Genomic DNA, 18,333 nt, shown 5'->3' on the forward strand with positions numbered 1-18,333 from the left:
AACCCAAGAATAGTTGGTCATCGACCTAAAACATTTATCACATAACTCACTTTGAGAACAGTCTTGTGGGCTTTGCAGTTGAGTCCCTTCAGAATTTGATTAGTGGACCCTTTCATTGACTGTTGATAGGTTAGTGCATGGTATGAGATTTGAGAATGTCAACATTCCAGTTTAAGCTCTGATTAATTTAAAGCACATGACCTGTCAATGCAATCAGTCATGCCTCCCAAACCTGAACTTGCATTTTTGAATGGATAAAAAATCATGAGTACATGTATGTATTTGTTCACATTACTGCGTGGGAATAAAGCCTCATGCCAAGTCAGTCATCCAAGCAGACCAGACATTCTTTTTACGTTTGTTTTACAGACTTGATAGTGAAAAAACGTGGTTGGTAGATCCTAAAATTAGTTATCTGGATCGGTAGTGACAAAAAGGTCGCCTTGTAATGATTTATAGTCGCAAACAATTGGTTCAGTAATTAAAATGTCCCTTAGATTATTTAATAATATTTATTATCAGAGCTATCTTTAACGTCAACGATATAAAATGAACATTCCGATTGCATTTTATTTCTAAATTTACGGTTGGCAGAGACCTAAAGACCTTCACCTTATACACTGAACCACTGTCATAAATGTCCTCGATATTTTTCAAATTTGGTAATGAAGCAGAAGAATGTCCAATCAAAATGTTCTGTTACCACGATGTCCTGATGACAAGTGTCTCCAACAGTATCACTGCCAGTGAGAGATATTGTGAGCAAAGATCCACTCAAACTGGCTGATGAGTCGTGAAGTCTCCATGCACTACCACCTGATACACGAAGTTGCGACATGCAAAGGTTGACAAGTTCTTTCCCAGACTCCCCAAAGGACAGCATATATGCTTTAAAAAAAGCTTTATAGACAATAACCAATGGTCTATGGCTTGTCCCTTACTGGTAGTCAAAATTTTGAATTAGAAAACTTGGGATTGTTCAAGCAGCAGCTCTGTCCAAAAATTGTGTTATATATAACAACAAACATGTAAATGTTAATACGTTTTATTTTGTCTTTTGAACTCTTTCTATAAAGAGTGGATACGGTATCTGTACAGCAATCAAACTTAATGATTTTCTTGTTTATATCTTACACCTCGCCTACAAAACTTTCATGTTTTATACAGTTCTGCTAGAACTGCTTTTCCTCATGTTGGGCCCTAGATCTGCAAACACACCAGTTTTTTTATGAATATGATCCACGAACAGTTGAACAAACAAACGCGCCTGGTATTTCTTCTATTGTCTATAACATTAAAAGGCGAACAACAGGAGGAAAGCCATCATCAGACAGAAAAGACCCATAGCCTCGGACAAGGCAAATCCAAGAATGGCATATGAGAAGAGCTGCTGCTTCAGAGATGGATTCCTGGCATAACCGATAACTAAGCTTCCGAAAACGCTTCCAATTCCAGCTCCTGAAATCACAAATACAATGTAATCAATTGCATTCTTTGAACATAACCGAAGTACATACTTTATCCTTGGTTTATGAACCAAATCATGGTCAGTAGGCCCGGAGGGAGGGGGGGGGACATTTGTGTCATAGTACTTAATTTTGATAAAAATGTACTATTTGGGCAGTATTCATTAAGCCAGTCTTGCTATTCAGATGAGTTTGCACCAGGCAAAACATTAACACTTAAAAATGAAAATATACCGGCAATCAAATCTAACCTAAAGATGTAGATAAAATACCCGAACGAAATAGGTATGCTTAAACGGAGTACCAGTAGTGGCATTAAAAACATTAGTTATTTCTTACCTGATCCTGCTACTCCTACTGTGGCAGCTCCAGCGCCAATGTATTTGGCAGCCTGATCAATATCACGTTGCACAGCACTTGTTTGAAATGTTCGTATCTGAAGTATGAGTTGCCATGAATAAATGCTTTGGTTAAATGGATATGACCATTATCACGATTCATTGTCAATTCTAAATTCATTATCAAAATGCCAAAAAAAACACTCATACAACACTTTTCTGGGAACCAACAGTCAATCAACGACAATGCCTGTCCAATATCAATAACTTTCTCCGACATTTTAAGTTCAGACATAAAGGGTCAGATTTTGACTAACTCTACAATGTTACGCCCGAGAGCCATCAATCTTCAATTTGTTTTTGAAAAGATAGTGCCTTGGCAATTGAGCTCACATGGTTACTTACTCAACAGTATAAAATTTCAACAGCTTAAAGAACAGCCACTGAACAAAAGTTGCAGTCAGCACTGATATTCTAATAGATATTCTGCATAAATATGAAAAGCTAACCAATTAACAAATGAGTTAGGAGAAACATGCATGCCAATGTTTAGCTCCCTTTAAGCATGTTCAGTCCTAATTTCAGAAGACATTCAGAGGCAAATATGCATTTGGAGAGAACTAAAGAGCATATGGTCCATCTAAAACCTGGTAACAATTACATTTTGAAAAAAAATTGCACTGTAACAGCCATAGAGGTTTGACAATGATGGATGTCATTGCCATATTGAAAATTGGATGCAAAACTTTAAAACAAATGGGGGTGTCATAAAGGAGAACAAGTATTAAGTTTCATTTGTCCAGTGGTTTCTGGGCAGAGATTAACATGTTTACAAAAAAAAGGTGGATATGTGAAACTAAAATTTATAGTATTCCCTTGCTTAAGTAAGACGAGATTGGATTTTGTCGTGACCATTTAACCTCAAACGGATTTGTACTTTCATGAGACATTAAAAACGCAAAGTTAACATTAAGCATTTACTTCTGGCATTTCAAGATGTTACATTACGGTGCAATGCAATCATCTAGGATGAACGCATTATATCCCTATTTGCCCCATAGAAAAGGGAAGCATACTAGTTTACAAATTTATCAGTTGGGAGCATGTTGTCAAGATATGTACCTGTGAGATAATTGATGACACATTGTTGTTAACAGGGGCTATGTTAAGAGCGCTGAAACCTGTGTAGGATGAGAGGTTTGCTGTTGGAGCTGCTAGAGGGATCTGCTGAAAGAAAAATATTCAATTAACAAATGTTATCTTCATATATCCGATATTTTTAGAGTAGAGTTCTAAGAGGAGTATATCCATTTGATTTATGTGGGAAGAGTGAGTGAGTGAGTGAGTTTAACGCCGCTTTTAACAGTATTACAGCTATATCACAGCGTGTCAGCTTAATGTGGGAGGAAAGCCCGAAGTGAGGCAGGTCTCAGACATTTACCACTTCGGTGAAACCCACGAGCACGGGTATGGTGCTGACAAACCTAGAAACATAATCAGGGCGAACCGGGATTCGAACCCACATTCATAGGTTTCTGGTGTGCCCAAGGGACGCAACTCTGCACAGCGAATTGCGGCACCTTAGACGACTGGGCCACCTGTGGCCCCCTATGTGGGTAGAGGGACTGGGGTGTGATGAATAGTTTGTTCAGAAATATGCCCCAAATGGACATGTTTTGTGAAAAGTACCCAAACACTATTTTGTGTTAATACTAATAGTGCAAATGATTAGATGTTTTTGATGGTGCTCCATAAATAAGTTCCTTGGGTACAGCTAGGGGAGGGGGGAGGTGAGGAGAAGGAGAGAGAAGAGAGAAGGAAATAGATTGTCAAAAGAATTCCCACTCCCACCATACAAAAAAAACAAAACCAAAAAACCCATACAAATTCAATGGCTGTCCCCTAAATAGTATGTATTAAGTTGGCTACGGTGCCCGTTCAAATCCCACAAAAATGGCAAATAATGAAGTTAAGAGTACATTTCACCTAAGTTTGTATAACGCCACAGTCAGCATATTCCAGTAATGTGACACTGACAACTGCCTGTAAATAACCGAGCCTGGACCAGACAACACACCGATTGACATGTGCATCGATCTACGCAACTGGGATAAGATAACATTCATCAATCAAGTCAGCAAGCCTAACTACCTGATCCTCTTATGACAAGCATGGGTTGCTGAAGAACAATTCTTACCCAGATCTTCACGGGCATCATCAAGTAAACAAAGGAAATGACAGATAAGGTGGTGTGTCACTGGTGTAGTGTATTGTAGCGAGGTGAAAATGATGAACTAATTCAACACCACCAATGGTAACAAAGAACATGTTTTCACTCATAAAAACATGTCCCCACCCAACCATTATCTTGATACATTAGTTCAAGTTGATAATATAAAGGTATATGCCAATCCATAAAATTTCCAATTTTTTTCCATGGTAACACAAGCAAGTAACAAAATTAAAATTGAAAAATATGAAAGGCAATAGTTTAGCATCTGGTCATAACACTAATAGTTTCATGCAACTCTCACTTTTTGTATATCTTTAGAGATTGTTCGGTTAGGTTGACATGTTTCCTACTTTATATGTTCTTTTTCAAATGTTAATTTTTCATTGTAACATTTTTCTTAATTTGTTAATACTTGCACTTACAAACATTTACAATGTCAAAATCAATGGACAATTTGACAAATTAATATTGATACGTAGGTCAGTAGATTGAAACTTTTCAAGAGAATACTTTGTGACGGCTGAACAAAGTCATAATATATCCAATATCAAATTCAAACACTTTTCAACTGAACTTTATTACAGCAGTAGGTAAGTGCTAAACAAAATTTATACTCCCACATAACTATGCCATGAATCCATGTCAAATAATATATCAAAACAATGTCAGTTCCCATTTCTGGTGACTGAAAACTAGACACAAAAAGTTACTCACTGTTTCCTTTCAGCAATTGTCTTGAGCACTAAAGCTCCATGCACCAATAAATAGGAGATTTAGATTTTTGTACACATGCACACAAACTGCAACTAGGAATGTTTAAGAATGCCAGGCTTAAAAGTTCAATTTTTTTACCAAGTAGCCATATGGCTACAAGCATTTTTTTCCCCCCAGGTAGCTAGTGGAAAATCCAAAGTCGAGCAAATATTATAGGTAACCAAAAGCATTTTAAATTATCTTTTATCAAATAACTTATAACATGGACAAGTCATAGCTCTAGTCTTGGAATTGTATAATAGTAGAAACTGTACTTGATTTGTTACTTGTGACGAACAATGATGCAATTAATGTTACCAGAACTGAGATTATATAGTTATATCCTTGCTTATCCAATGAGCATTGACAACTAAAATAAAATACTAATTACATTAATATTTATGTATTTTGGTTTATTGTCGACTTCGGAGGAATTATTTGGGAGTACAATTATTGGCAGACGTGTTTACCAAGACCAGCTGTTATTTATTTTTGTGTATATGTGTAGCATTAGAATTTAGTCACCACAAGACATTTTTCAAGGTAGACCTTTGGCTACATATGAATTTTAGACACTAGACAAATTGAAATTTAGGTCCAATGGGTTTTTTTAGTCGCAACTTTGAGGCCTAAAAGCCTTTATTAATTCCAGATGTTCACGTATGTTTGTCTCTGATCACTCACAGAAACATGAAAGTTGAATTGAGATCTTTATACAAAAATATCTTAATGAAAGGATGTAGTGAATGATGCACATAAAAAATCCTAAATACCTTTGACAAGTACTACTGTGTCGATCCACAAGAATTAACGTGTCAAAATATGTCACCAGCAGACAGATGCTATACTTACTTCATTATTTACTACTGTGCTGCCTAATGGTCTCAACACTGCCCTGCTTCCACTGGATACCTGCAACATGAAACAGTAATGAGCCATAAAAGCTTAGATACCATACCTATTAAGTATCAATACAATGGTTAGAGACACTGTTTTTCAAAGGGATGTCAAAATCATAAACACAATTAGATATGTAATAATGAGCCTTTAGATGCGCTCTCCTCAGACTTGGTACAAGTATAATGTGGGGCACAAAGGGAAGAGGTGTTCATGCATTGTACTAGTCTGGACTTAAGGTTCATTTACTGTGATAGCTCACCGAGACATGCCACTGTTTAACATGGATACCACATACAGACTCCAGTCCTTGTTTTATCCCCTTCATGCAGAGTGCAGTGATTTTGTGTAAAAGCTGTGTATAGGTCAATGACATGGACCCAATAAATGTAGTAAGACAATAGCAAAAGTCAATGAGTCAAATCAACAAAAATGATTGATGAACCATAACAAATCAATGCAATACCATTCGTTATCAAATGAATTTATGATCTGGCCATGAACATCGCAATAAGAAAGTCACTATGACTCCTGACAGTGTTTCCCTACGATACAGAAAGTATGATGCAAAGACACGCGCTTGTCAGAATTTCAATTACAATGGCTGTGCATTGTCTTATTAAATTGATACTGTAAGTAGAACTAATCCTCACTATTTACTTTTTAAATTATGAAACGCAAAACACCTTACTCAGCATGCATTTCTATCAATCAGTTTCTGACTACTTAGACCATCTGTCAAATTGAAATATTATCGGCCAATGACTAGTGACCAACATCCATCTGAAACTCTGGAGTGCTAGACAGGGTAACAAGAAGTATATTTTAATGTCTTTTGGCATGAACATAAAGCGACAAGGGGATCAAACCATTCACCTACCACTCTGCAGATACTCTATCCACTAGAACAGTGGTCTCAAGTATGAAGTCGGTCAAGTTTAATCATCTGGGAAGTTTGAGAATGGACCTAGCTTTGAGTTAGATCATAAGCTTCAATGACTTGGACAAGACCTGTATATTTGTTGCATATTTACACATGTGTAGCCAGGTTTTCAGGGTATTTTGTAAGAGTCAACATTCAAATTATGTCAACCTATGAGTCATTGAGACAAGTGACAGGCACCTCAAAAGATACCACAGGATTAACTGTCATAGACAAATAGGCCATATCCCATAAACGTTAAATGTCTAAAAATTATCACAGCTCAACTAGGGTGAATAAACACTGATAATCTGCATAGGTCAACGGTCTATCAATACAAAGTGATACAACCTTTGCTGCACAAAGAACAAACATACACTGTAAAGTTATTATTATTGTCCAAACATGTCACAAATCTTTGTTATCAACTTTCAGGTAAAAGTCTTTCGTCAAGGGCATTCGTGTGAGAAGCGAGTGTGACGTCAGAAACCTCACTTTGGATATGCCGGTCGAGGGACGAAGGTCATATGGACAGTTCCAATATAATCATGTTTTCTTCAATGACAGTGTATCCACCTTAACGATGAGAGGATATATGCATAGTTTTATCAATGCACTAGACTGTCATTTTATAGTATGTGAATATCATGAATAACATGGGCGGTGTTGGGACCGGCAACTAAAAATCATGGCGACTGTAGTAAATGCAGACGAGTACGAGCACGAACTCAAATACAAACTGCATATTTAATACCACATAATATTCTTAAAAATACAAATAACGGTGAAATGTACTAACCACAGACCGGGCAGCTGGGTGAAGGAACCTTGTGCAAGCAAACATTTTGACAGTTGACTCAGTCTCTCGTCGGGCCTGCAAAATGCCGGTTTCTCATTATTGGACATGTACACGAATCATACAAATTCACTAATAGAAAACAACCATGCAACACAAATAGCAATTCCAATAATCACCACAATAGAAATGATTTAAATTTAAATAAAAAAGTATTCCGATGGCACAAAATAATTAGCAATTCTGACCGATTCCAAAGAGAGAGCCTGTCCACACAATAACGCTTACCCAGAGGTGAATGAAGGAGACCGATACAGCGCATGCGCAAGTATAGTTTCCCGTCGCAACGATATACGAATTTTTGTGATTTAATTTCAGACAGATATATTAATAAATTACGTTGCGATGAAAAACTTAAACACCTAAAATAAAAATAACATAAAATAAGTCAGTGTTTTGTTATGATAATTAGATTTCTAAAACGAGGCTGCAGGTACTCGGTGAGCTAATGGCGGTGTTCCTGGTAAATAACTGTGCATTTCCAGGTTGTGGATTGACATTTACATGCCTTGCAGACCTAATCCAACATATCGAGGATATACACATAGGTAAATCGACTAGACCAGAGGACGATCCGTGTCAATCATGCAACATTGTTTCCAAAATTTACAAAAAACATTCCAACGATGCTTTGTTTACATTTTGACACAAGCATGGGTGACGCACGTGCAGCTTCCCGCGAGCTGTCAAACTTACAGGTTGTGTATTTGAACTTGGATGATAAAAATCTCTCGTATTATTAGAAAGATCCTTGTTGCTTATGCGATATTTTTCTTATTTCATGTTAGATTTTGAAGGCTAATGTAGTTTTTGGCATGTAGATCTAAGACAATAGCGTACCCAAAAACGATGGAAACAGACCTACATTATATTTAAAGTTAATATAAAGAAGAATCAGGACAATTGTTTGTGCCCTCTCAGCCGCATTACCGAACGTTTGCAATCTCATCTCTTTAACACCACTTAGTGTAGCGGCATGGTTGTTCTTTATTGATTGTTTAATCACGAGTCTATAATGAACCACATCGTTTGGTCAGGATCTGTCAGCTGTCTGTATTCAACTGTGACTGAAATTGAAATCATAGCCATGTACTGACCTGCTTTTGCTATCTGACATCCACAGGGGCTTGTTTGACAAAGCAGTCACAGTGCTACAACTGTTGTAAGTCAGTGTTAGAGTATGGCAGTTGCTATCGTCTTAGCCCTAAGATATCTTTGTGGAATGGTGCCCTGTGTCCTGATCCACAGATGTTCATAGCATTACGACCTATCATAACTGTACAGTTTCTTATAGGCTTATGATGTAGTGCTGTGACCAGATTTGTGTATCGTGGGCCCAGGTCGCTAATATGCAGCTACATCATTCACGTCTTAATAATAGGATATATTCTACTAAAGTCTGATGCTAATTTTGAAACAGCATTCACAAACTCCTTTAGAGTGCAAATAACAGAGCGACATGGAAAACTATTTTTATTTCATTACACCCAACCCTTTCCTTTTGATTTGGTCTAGTGGTAGAGCGTCCGCCCATAGAGCGGAAGGTCCGGCATTCAATCCCCAGCCACGTCATACAAAAAGACGTGAAAAGATGGTACTTGTTGTTACCCTGTCTGTCGCTCCGCATTAAAGGGCTAAAACAAGGTCGGCTCAGAGTCAGTATACTGTGTCTGAGTGGGGTATTCATCTTAAACTGCGGCATAGTATTTCAGTGAGCTAGCACTATTAATCGACATCAGTCCGGACTAGTACAAGCAGACACACACACGTGCATGCACGTCGCTATATATAAGTGCAATAATCTTGGACGTGACGTTAAACCCAATTTCACCTCACCTCACCTTTTGATATTTTACTTAAAAGACCAGTAAAAGGACGGTTCTGGGTGGTTTTAGATCATGCATGATCCAGGAGTGACATCATACCTTTAGATCATGCACAGTTCAATTCTCAAAACAAAACAATAGAGCTCCGCACAGCACAGCCGACAATCCAAGCTCTGCGCAAAATAACTAGCTTCCATTAGCGGCAAATTGACGATAAAGCTTGTGTGTTTTCTCACGGATGAGTTACAAAGTACTAATTGCACACTTGATTCCTTGCGGCCAGCCTAGTACCTCATCCATGCCGTCACATCTTACACAATCTCGGGCTGGGACGAGACCAAATTTACTCCCCGGGTACCCGCCCCCCTATTACCCGACCCTACCCGGGTACCCACTACAGGTCTCAAGAGTTGGGAACAAAATGTCTGATTAGGAATTGTTTTACGCAGCCTGGCAAGAAGTATTTAGATACATTTATCAAATGATCAGATCAAGCGTTCACTGAAGCTGACTGAAGCTTTATCTTTACTCAAACATATACAAGTCAAAAGGAATGTGTGCATTGCCAGAATGAAATATGAACATTAGCGACTTGTAGTAACCACTGAGCTATAGTGAGTTTTTAAACAATATATCAGTGACTAACCACTGGTCTGGGTAGTCCTCTGGGTACCCAGATCCTGCTCAGGACCCACCAGACCCGGTTACCCGAGTTACCTGTCCCAGCCCTAACACAATCCATTCAATATATTGCATATGTCTTTCATCTGTTTAACTTTCATTGATAGGATATTCTAAGACATGAAAATCGCTTTCCATTTGCGTATTTCTTCTTTGTTTACATTAGTTGTATGGCCATCAAAGCACTATGGAGAGCTAGTGATAGATACTTAGATGTATAAAGCTATATTGTCATGCACCTCATTGTCGCAGTCATAGCATCATATCTATCTGTATCTCTCACAGAATAAGGAGAGCAGAGCAGAGTAAGCTCAGGAATTATTGGCTATTGTTTGCAAACTATGCTTCAGAACAGTCGACATAATGGCCCTATAACTAAAAGTTATTAATCTAGTAACATGAAGGGGATGAGATAATTGCTCCAGATCATGTTGCTGTTTTAAACACAGTGACTCCTTTGTGTTCATATAGTTTCATCTTTTGACCACAGCTGTGCAAAAGAAATGTTGGACTATCCGGAACATCATTGGTTGATCATCCACCAGAATAAGATTTTTCATTGCAATCTGAAACTGGTTAGAGCTGTTGTGGCACCACGCATTATTAAGGAAAAAACTACAAATACATTCTTACACAAGATTCTAGATTTTAACTTCAAGCACTGTCTCTTACCATATGCCAGTGAAATATTTAATAAATATATCAGGTCAAACATGTAGTTGACTCAAAACAGCTATGACATCATGAATGTTCACGAATATTGCATGGGGACCGGCGCCATGTTTTATTTTGGTTTGGTTTGAGAAAGTTACATGGAGATGAATAATAGTTGGAAAGATGTAAACAAACTTTAAGTTGAAACTGTATCTTGTCTCAAATATGTATAATGATATGCCTACATATGAAATACATAAATACTTATGAAAATATTTTTGGAACATTACTAATTGTAAATCATTACACTATATATGTTTGTGTTATTCAGCAAAATTATCTGTCCAAATTTGGTTTACCTGCCCTAGAGTGCTTGCACTCCCCGCCTGCAGCTGTCAGGAGGCTTGGGGTAGGGAATCAGTCTATCTTTATCTATCTGACCTATTTCCTCATACAGCATTCCTCTGCAGTGGGTCTGTCTGTCGAGAGGGATGGGGACAGGCCTACTGTATATTGCTATGCGGGAAATGTTGACCCAGAATAATTGACGTGTCAGGCTACAGGAGTAAATATGTATAGTATCAGGAAGGTAACTCTCATAGAGAAGTCTAGTTCATGGTTAAAAAAACCTGCACTCAAAATCTCATTAAAATCAGACCTTAGTTCTCGCTACTGCTAAACAAAGATCTGAAGACATCCCATTAGGGGTCACGTCAGAACGACCTTTCATCAGACCAATCAGAGCGTCGCTTACCAGATTATGAAACTGACAGTCAGAATGTGATTTCTAATCATGCAATTTCGAAAACTTTAACACTGGGTATTCCGAACGAAAGTTACGGGTTTAACAACTGAATCCATACAATCTCCCCAGTAGACCATCTATTAGCCATTCCAGAATGTTCTTTTGTTTAGGTTTTAAATTTGTAATTGAGAATTTGTCAAAATGTTTCGAAGGGTAGTCGCCAATTTAAATTAGTGCCGTAAAGCTTCCTTTGATTGGTCATTCCATTGGTCGGTCAAAGTTTGCGCAAGGTCTGTCTGACCTGACCCGTAATGGGATGTCCTCAGATCTTTGTTTAGTGGTAGCGAGAACAAAGATCTGATTCTAATGAGATTGCCTGCACTCACAACGATGTGGGTTGCAATTTTAACAATAACTGCATGTCTCCACTGATCTACTTCATTATAAAATACTAGTACAACAATGTAGCTATTACTTCAAAAAGAATAATTATCAAAAAAATATTAATAAGTTTGTCACTGCAGATATATCAGTGTCAACGGTATATAACAAATGTTTCAGGAAGTTATTGTTGTGAAAACATATTACTAAATTTCTTTTCATAAGATGTTTCTTTTTAACTTTTATATGACATAAATATTTAAACTGAAATGTGCCATATTCTCATTCCTGATTCTGAAGATACCACATGCAATATACCTTGGGTTACACATGTGCGCTTCTAGACAGTAAAGGTACTTGCATCGATAGGTAGGTATGGTACAAAACTTCTTTGAGCTGTGTTGATCCTGAGGATCAAAGTTATCATGTGTTGATTGTCAGGCAACTATTAAGAGGAGGATGTAAGCATGGTAAGTACAATGATTTTGCCCACTAGTGTAAGTGGGCAGATCTTCAAATTAGAGATAAGTCAAAGTAGCAACTGTTTCATGATACCATGACTAGCTGTTTGTTGTTTAATATGGTTAACTGTGTTGTGTAAATACTATTATCATTGTATTGGAACCGCGTGGTAGAGCGTCTGCCCGGAGAGCGGAAGGTCCGGGGTTTGATCCCTGGCCGCGTCATACCAAAAGACGTTAAAAGATGGTACTTGTTGTTACCCTGTCTGGTGCTCAGCATTTGGGAGCTAAAAGAAGGACTGGTCGGCTCAGAGTCAGTATACTGTGTCTGAGTGGCGTATTCATCTTAAACTGCGGCATGGTATCTCAGTGAGCTAGCACTATTAATCGACATCAGTCCCGACTAGTACAAGCAGGCAGGCACGCACACATGCATGCACGTCGCTATATATAAGTGCAATAATCTTGGACGCGACGTTAAACCCAATTGCACCTCACCTCATTGTGATGGGTGTGGAATTTGAAATAATGTTTACTGGTCCTTTGGCAAAAGAGCTTGTCTGGAGGCAAATTGATCAGGTTCTGATTCAGTGTACAGTGTCTTGCATCTTGTGTATTGCAATTCATGGGCATTTACGTTAAACCAGGGTGCCTGGGTACTTAAAGCTTTGCTTATCAGCAATCAGTAAAGTTTTCAACCATTGGCACACTTCTAATGAGTCGTGATCCTCTTTATCAGTGTTCCTTGACATTCAGCTGTCCTCCAACTTCACTAAACAGTCAAGTGCATGAATCATGTGTTCTAAGTAAATACCAGAATGTGTATTTTTAATTCTGGTTCCTTGAATTTTTAATCTTGGACAAATGAAGTGCAACCACTGAATCAGACAAGTCAGTAATTGTATTTCTGCAGCCCTTGTGTCTAGTCATAGTCAACTTTGTATGAAATAGTTGATTATATTTGTTTGAAGCACCAGTAAAGGTTGACTTTTGAGCTTACCTTGACATAGTCAATGAGAGCTTATGTTATATGGGTCTTTTTGTTGGCCATTCTGTCTGTCTGTTTTACCAAATGTATATGAAAGAATACTATAGAACTCCTTACTGTGGACATGTACCTATGGACAGATAGTCTACTTCTTAGCAGAATTGTATACTACCATACAATCTGATGTTTTTCCAAAGGACGATCTGCTACAGGTATGGTCTCACTGTGACTGTTGTGACATCATGTTGATCATTCATTTGATGTCATGAAGGGATACTCCCCATGGAGTCCAGGTCACAACAGGTCCTGAGTTTCCCACGTCGCAAGACTTAACAACTGACTGAAATGAGGATTGGATGGTCACTGTGTGTGATCCAGATCATTTTGTGTTTGTTTGTTGTTTAACGCCAAACTCATCAGTATTCCAGTTATAGGAGTGCAGCCCGAAATTATCAAGCCTAGTTTAGACATTCCCGTGATTGATATTGTGAACAACGATCCACTCCTTCGGGGTGCGATGACCCACAATCAGCCAAGTGAAGGAATCAGATCACCCAATCCGTTTGGTCGCCTCTTATAACCAGCTTAGGCTGCTGGGGACTAATTCTTACCCGGATAACGGGTGCAGATGATTTTAAGACACAAGTGAGAAACAGTGCATTATTTTCCTTGTTTGATATTTACATTGAAAATCTGTAAAAGACGAAATTAATTTGTCTGCCTTTGGCATGTTTTGAAAATGTTACTATCGTAATAAGATTGTTTATTTGTAATGTTGATCTTGATAGTTCATCGTTCCCTTTCTCTAGATACAGACCCTCGTGCATTAGAGAAACAAGAACTCCAACAGCCATCAGCACTCGCCCTTAGTTACGTCTTGAGGTAGATAGGACAACCTTTTATCAATGTTGTGTTAGTCATCAACTTTGTGTGTGTATTCATGCTGCTTGCGTATGACGTGTGCATTTAGAGGTGACGTTGATGTAATATTTACCGATATATCTAGCCAGGTGCTTTAGGTCTGATTGTGTGTTTTTGTTCCGCAGTGTAGATGATTGTTTGCATGGTTGGTCAATGGTCTGTTTCATTCAGATTTGACTGTTTATTGGCAGCCATAACATTAAGTTGTAAATTACTTACAATGGCTCCACTTAAAATATACATGGTTAAACCAATGATTGTTAAGAGAAAAAAGGCTGTAGCCTCAACATGAAATTGTGAGATTACTGACAATGGCACAAAATCATATTTACTCACTTACTTAACATATACATGCTTAAACCAGTAATTGTTTGGAGGGAAAGACTGTAGCCTAAATGTAGCAGCCATGGTTAATTATTGGCATGATTCAGTGCCAAGTGGTATATAACACGTTTAAGGACATGTCACAATTTTAACGCCTCTGCCAACACACTTTGCTTTTTTAACTATGCAGTGCTTTGAAACCTCGGGGGTGTCAAATTATCATCTCAATTAGGTCTCCGTTAGCATGTAGACCATCTCTGTGGCCGTGTGGTAGTGTGTCTGCCCAGAGAGCGGAAGGTCATGGCGTCAATGCCCACCAGTGTCAAACCAAATGGTACTTGCTGTTACCCTGCCTGGCGCTCTGCATTATGGTGCTAAAACAAGGACTGGTTTGCTCAGAGTCAGAATACTGTGTCAGTGTTGGGTATTCATGTTAAACAACAGCATGGTATCTAAGTGGGCTAGCATTGTAAAATCAGCATTAGTCCAAACTAGTACAAGCAAACACAAGCACACACGCATGCACACACTGTAGGTCAATAAAACTATGGACAAGTACATGTCATCCTTAGGGCGGGGCTGAGATTGTAAAAGGTCATGAGTGACCTCATTAAAAGGTCAAGGTCATGATGAATGTCTTTCAGAAAGTATCTTTGCTATTTTCACTAAGATGCCCTAGCTATCATGCAGATATTTTCTTTAATTCTGATGCATGTAGTGATTCTATTATGTTGAATACTTATGTATAACAAGTGATGACAATATTGATATGTCAGTAGTAGGTCATGGTGATCTGCCTTCCATGAGTAGCACATGCTATATTTTTGTTGTTGAATTGAACTCCATTGAGGGACATCATATGTGCAGGAATATCCAGAGACCTTACATTGGTATATGATCTCTGGAATAACCTTCTTATGCTTGATACTAACTGATAGTGAAGGTCAAAGTTCCTGTCAAGGTCATACACCATACACACTGAAAAATGTGTTATATACAAGAAGGGTATGCTATAGTAGCATCAGTGTCATCCTTTGGAAGTTAAGTAATTGGTAAGGTTTTGTGTACCCTTCATTAAAGGTCAAAGTCACTGAAATGCTTTGTGTATTGTACAGTCCCACTGTGGTCACTTGACATGTATGTCAGGGCGGTCGGGTAGCCTAGTGGTTAAAGTGTTCGCTCGTCACGCCGAAGACCCGGGTTCGATTCCCGACATGGGTACAATGTGTGAAGCCCATTTCTGGTATCCCCCGCCGTGATATTGCTGGAATATTGCTAAAAGCGGCGCAAAAAACATACTCACTCACTGACATGTATGTCATGACAGAGCTGGCACCTCTCTTCAAATAGAAATAATAAGAATATGATTGTCTTAGGTTTAGGAACATTAGACTGACAGTGATATAAGTTTCTAATCAAGGTAACTAGAGGCATGGGACTTTTTGTTTTGTATTTGTTTTGCATGAGATATATGATTTCCCAAACCAGAAATGAAAATGCATGTGACTTTCTTATTAACATGTTTAGTTTAGCTAGAAGCATGGAACTTTTTGTCTTAAAGTTGTTTTACATTAGGCATGTGTTTTGTCAACTTGGAAGTGATGTCGTTAAGGTGGAAGTGCATGCAACTTTCTTATTAGCATGTTAATTTAGCCATGGTAGCTAGAGTTGTGGGACTTGCTATTGAATGTCTTGCACTGGATGTGTGCTTTCCTAAACCAGAAGTGACGTCATGAAACCAGAAGTGACGTCATGAAACCAGAAGTGCAAAAAACTTTCTTATTAATGTAGTTTTTAAGTAGCACTGTAGTGGCAGTGTAGTTGGCAACCTTGGCCGTTAGTCCGAAGTCTGAGTTTAATAAACTTTCTTCTGGCCAAGCAAGATGAGCTTTTACAAGTCAATATATCTGCTGAATATAATGCTAAAATACAAGTTGAGGCAAATGGATTCAGAATGCTTAAACATAGACTGGAAGTGACATGTATTTACACCAACCTAAAGTGATATACTGTAAGTGCACGGAATTTCTGATGTAAATTTGAAAATTTGTTTTCCAAACTGGAAGCGATTGTCAAATTAGCAGAAATTCATCTATGGCCGTCATTATGTTAGCTGGAACTAGGGTATTTCTAATTGTTTTGAGGTTGTACTGGGCATTTTCTTCACCAAACTGGTGGTGATGATTTTGGTGCCTTCTAGAAATGGCGGTGAAGGTGATGCTTCTGTGTTCGGAAGAACTTGCACTTTGATAACATCTAACTGAAACGTTACCTTATAACACAAGATGTTTCTGACAACATAATCTATTCAGTAACTTCTTTGATTCTGACAAATAGATAATTATTTTCCAGCACCTTTACATTTTGTTCTCCGCTTCCATTTGTTTAGGTTTTTCACAGAGGCAGCCAAGAAGGAGAATGCCGACCCGTTCAGAAAGAGAGTTCGTCCCCAGTCACCAGCCATGTCCCTCCCCAGCAGCACTCCAACCGGTATGTATCGATAAGCAGCGTAACTAGGCAACATTGTGTTGTGATAACACTTCCCTTCCCAGCAGCAATCCAACCAGAATGTATCAATTAGCATCGTAACTAGGCAACATTGTGTCATGATATCATCCCCCTCCCCAACGGCACTCCAACCAATACGTAGCGACAAGCAGCATAACTAGGCAACACTGTGTTGTGATAACACGTCCCTCCACAGCAGCACTCCAACCGGTATGTATCGATAAGCAGTGTAACTAGGCAACACTGTGTTGTGATAACATGTCCCTCCACAGCAGCACTCCAACCAATACGTATCAATAAGCAGTGTAACCAGGCAACACTGTGTTGTGATAACATACATGTCCCTGTCCCTAGTGTACGCAAGGTGTCGATAAGTTATGTCACATCCGTTAGTGTATTCCTTGTATCCTATACTTATGTTATGTCCTAAAGTGTCCAGCTGGTATCCTATACTTATGTTATGTTGTATAGTGTCCAGCTGGTATCCTACACTTGTGTTATGTCGTATAGTGTCTAGCTGGTATCCTATAGTTATGTTATGTCGTATAGTGTCCAGCTGGTATCCTATACTTGTGTTATGTCGTATAGTGTCCAGCTGGTATCCTATAGTTATGTTATGTCGTATAGTGTCCAGCTGGTATCCTATAGTTATATTATGTCGTATAGTGTCCAGCTGGTGTCCTATACTTATGTTATGTCCTAAAGTGTCCAGCTGGTATGCTATACTTGTATTATGCCCTATCAACCTGACAGTGTCCAGCTGGTATCATATATGTTATACCGTGTACTGCAGCTGTGTGTTATTCCATTGCAGGGAGTGAGATAGATGAGGAGGAGGTGAGGAGTGATGACGAGGAGGATAGCAACGACTCATGGACCACACAGGAGGAGTTCTCCTCAGACACAATACTCAGGTGAGGACTTCGTGTGTTGAGTAGAAGGTGAAGGGGTTAACTTCTTGTCAGCCATACCATCTCGGTCGTTGAAGCCTAGGAGGAGTTCTCCTCAGACACAATACTCAGGTGAGGACTTCGTGTGTTGAGTAGAAGGTGAAGGGGTTAACTTCTTGTCAGCCATACCATCTCGGTCGTTGAAGCCTAAGAGGAGTTCTCCTCAGACACAATACTCAGGTGAGGACTTCGTGTGTTGAGTAGAAGGTGAAGGGGTTAACTTCTTGTCAGCCATACCATCTCGGTCGTTGAAGCCTAGGAGGAGTTCTCCTCAGACACAATACTCAGGTGAGGACTTCGTGTGTTGAGTAGAAGGTGAAGGGGTTAACTTCTTGTCAGCCATACCATCTCGGTCGTTGAAGCCTGAAGCAGGGCCTGGCACATACAACACATGTGTCCTGACATACAACACATGTGTCCTGACATACA

General features: G+C 38.8%; 2 protein-coding genes across 4 annotated transcripts in view; one reads left to right on the forward strand and one right to left on the reverse strand.

Annotated features, from left to right (window-relative positions):
- Positions 1-1,029: 1,029 nt before the first annotated feature.
- LOC139465857 (ATP synthase lipid-binding protein, mitochondrial-like) lies at positions 1,030-7,723 on the reverse strand. Of its 3 annotated transcripts, none has more exons than XM_071247814.1 (6): positions 7,694-7,723; positions 7,409-7,483; positions 5,643-5,702; positions 2,927-3,028; positions 1,806-1,902; positions 1,030-1,458 (listed from the first exon to the last, which is right to left on the reverse strand). In XM_071247814.1, exons 2-6 carry the CDS (start codon positions 7,451-7,453, stop codon positions 1,295-1,297), a joined length of 468 nt encoding a protein of 155 aa, XP_071103915.1. In that variant the 5' UTR covers positions 7,454-7,483; positions 7,694-7,723; the 3' UTR covers positions 1,030-1,294. The 3 variants fall into 3 exon arrangements, with proteins under 3 accessions (XP_071103915.1, XP_071103913.1, XP_071103914.1); XM_071247812.1 differs by having other exon boundaries at positions 2,927-3,031; positions 7,694-7,721; XM_071247813.1 differs by having other exon boundaries at positions 2,927-3,031; positions 7,654-7,705.
- Positions 7,724-7,913: 190 nt separating this feature from the next.
- The window catches only part of LOC139465381 (juxtaposed with another zinc finger protein 1-like), a 29,394-nt gene continuing 18,974 nt past the window's right edge, over positions 7,914-18,333 (forward strand). Inside the window, exons 1-4 of the mRNA XM_071247087.1 lie at positions 7,914-8,013; positions 14,011-14,083; positions 16,836-16,936; positions 17,769-17,868. Coding sequence (XP_071103188.1) covers positions 7,914-8,013; positions 14,011-14,083; positions 16,836-16,936; positions 17,769-17,868 — 374 coding nt within the window. The remainder of the gene's footprint in view (positions 8,014-14,010; positions 14,084-16,835; positions 16,937-17,768; positions 17,869-18,333) is intronic.

Source organism: Haliotis cracherodii, unplaced genomic scaffold, assembly GCF_022045235.1.
Source record: "Haliotis cracherodii isolate W230 unplaced genomic scaffold, xgHalCrac1.p SCAF_18, whole genome shotgun sequence".
NCBI lineage: Eukaryota > Metazoa > Mollusca > Gastropoda > Lepetellida > Haliotidae > Haliotis > Haliotis cracherodii.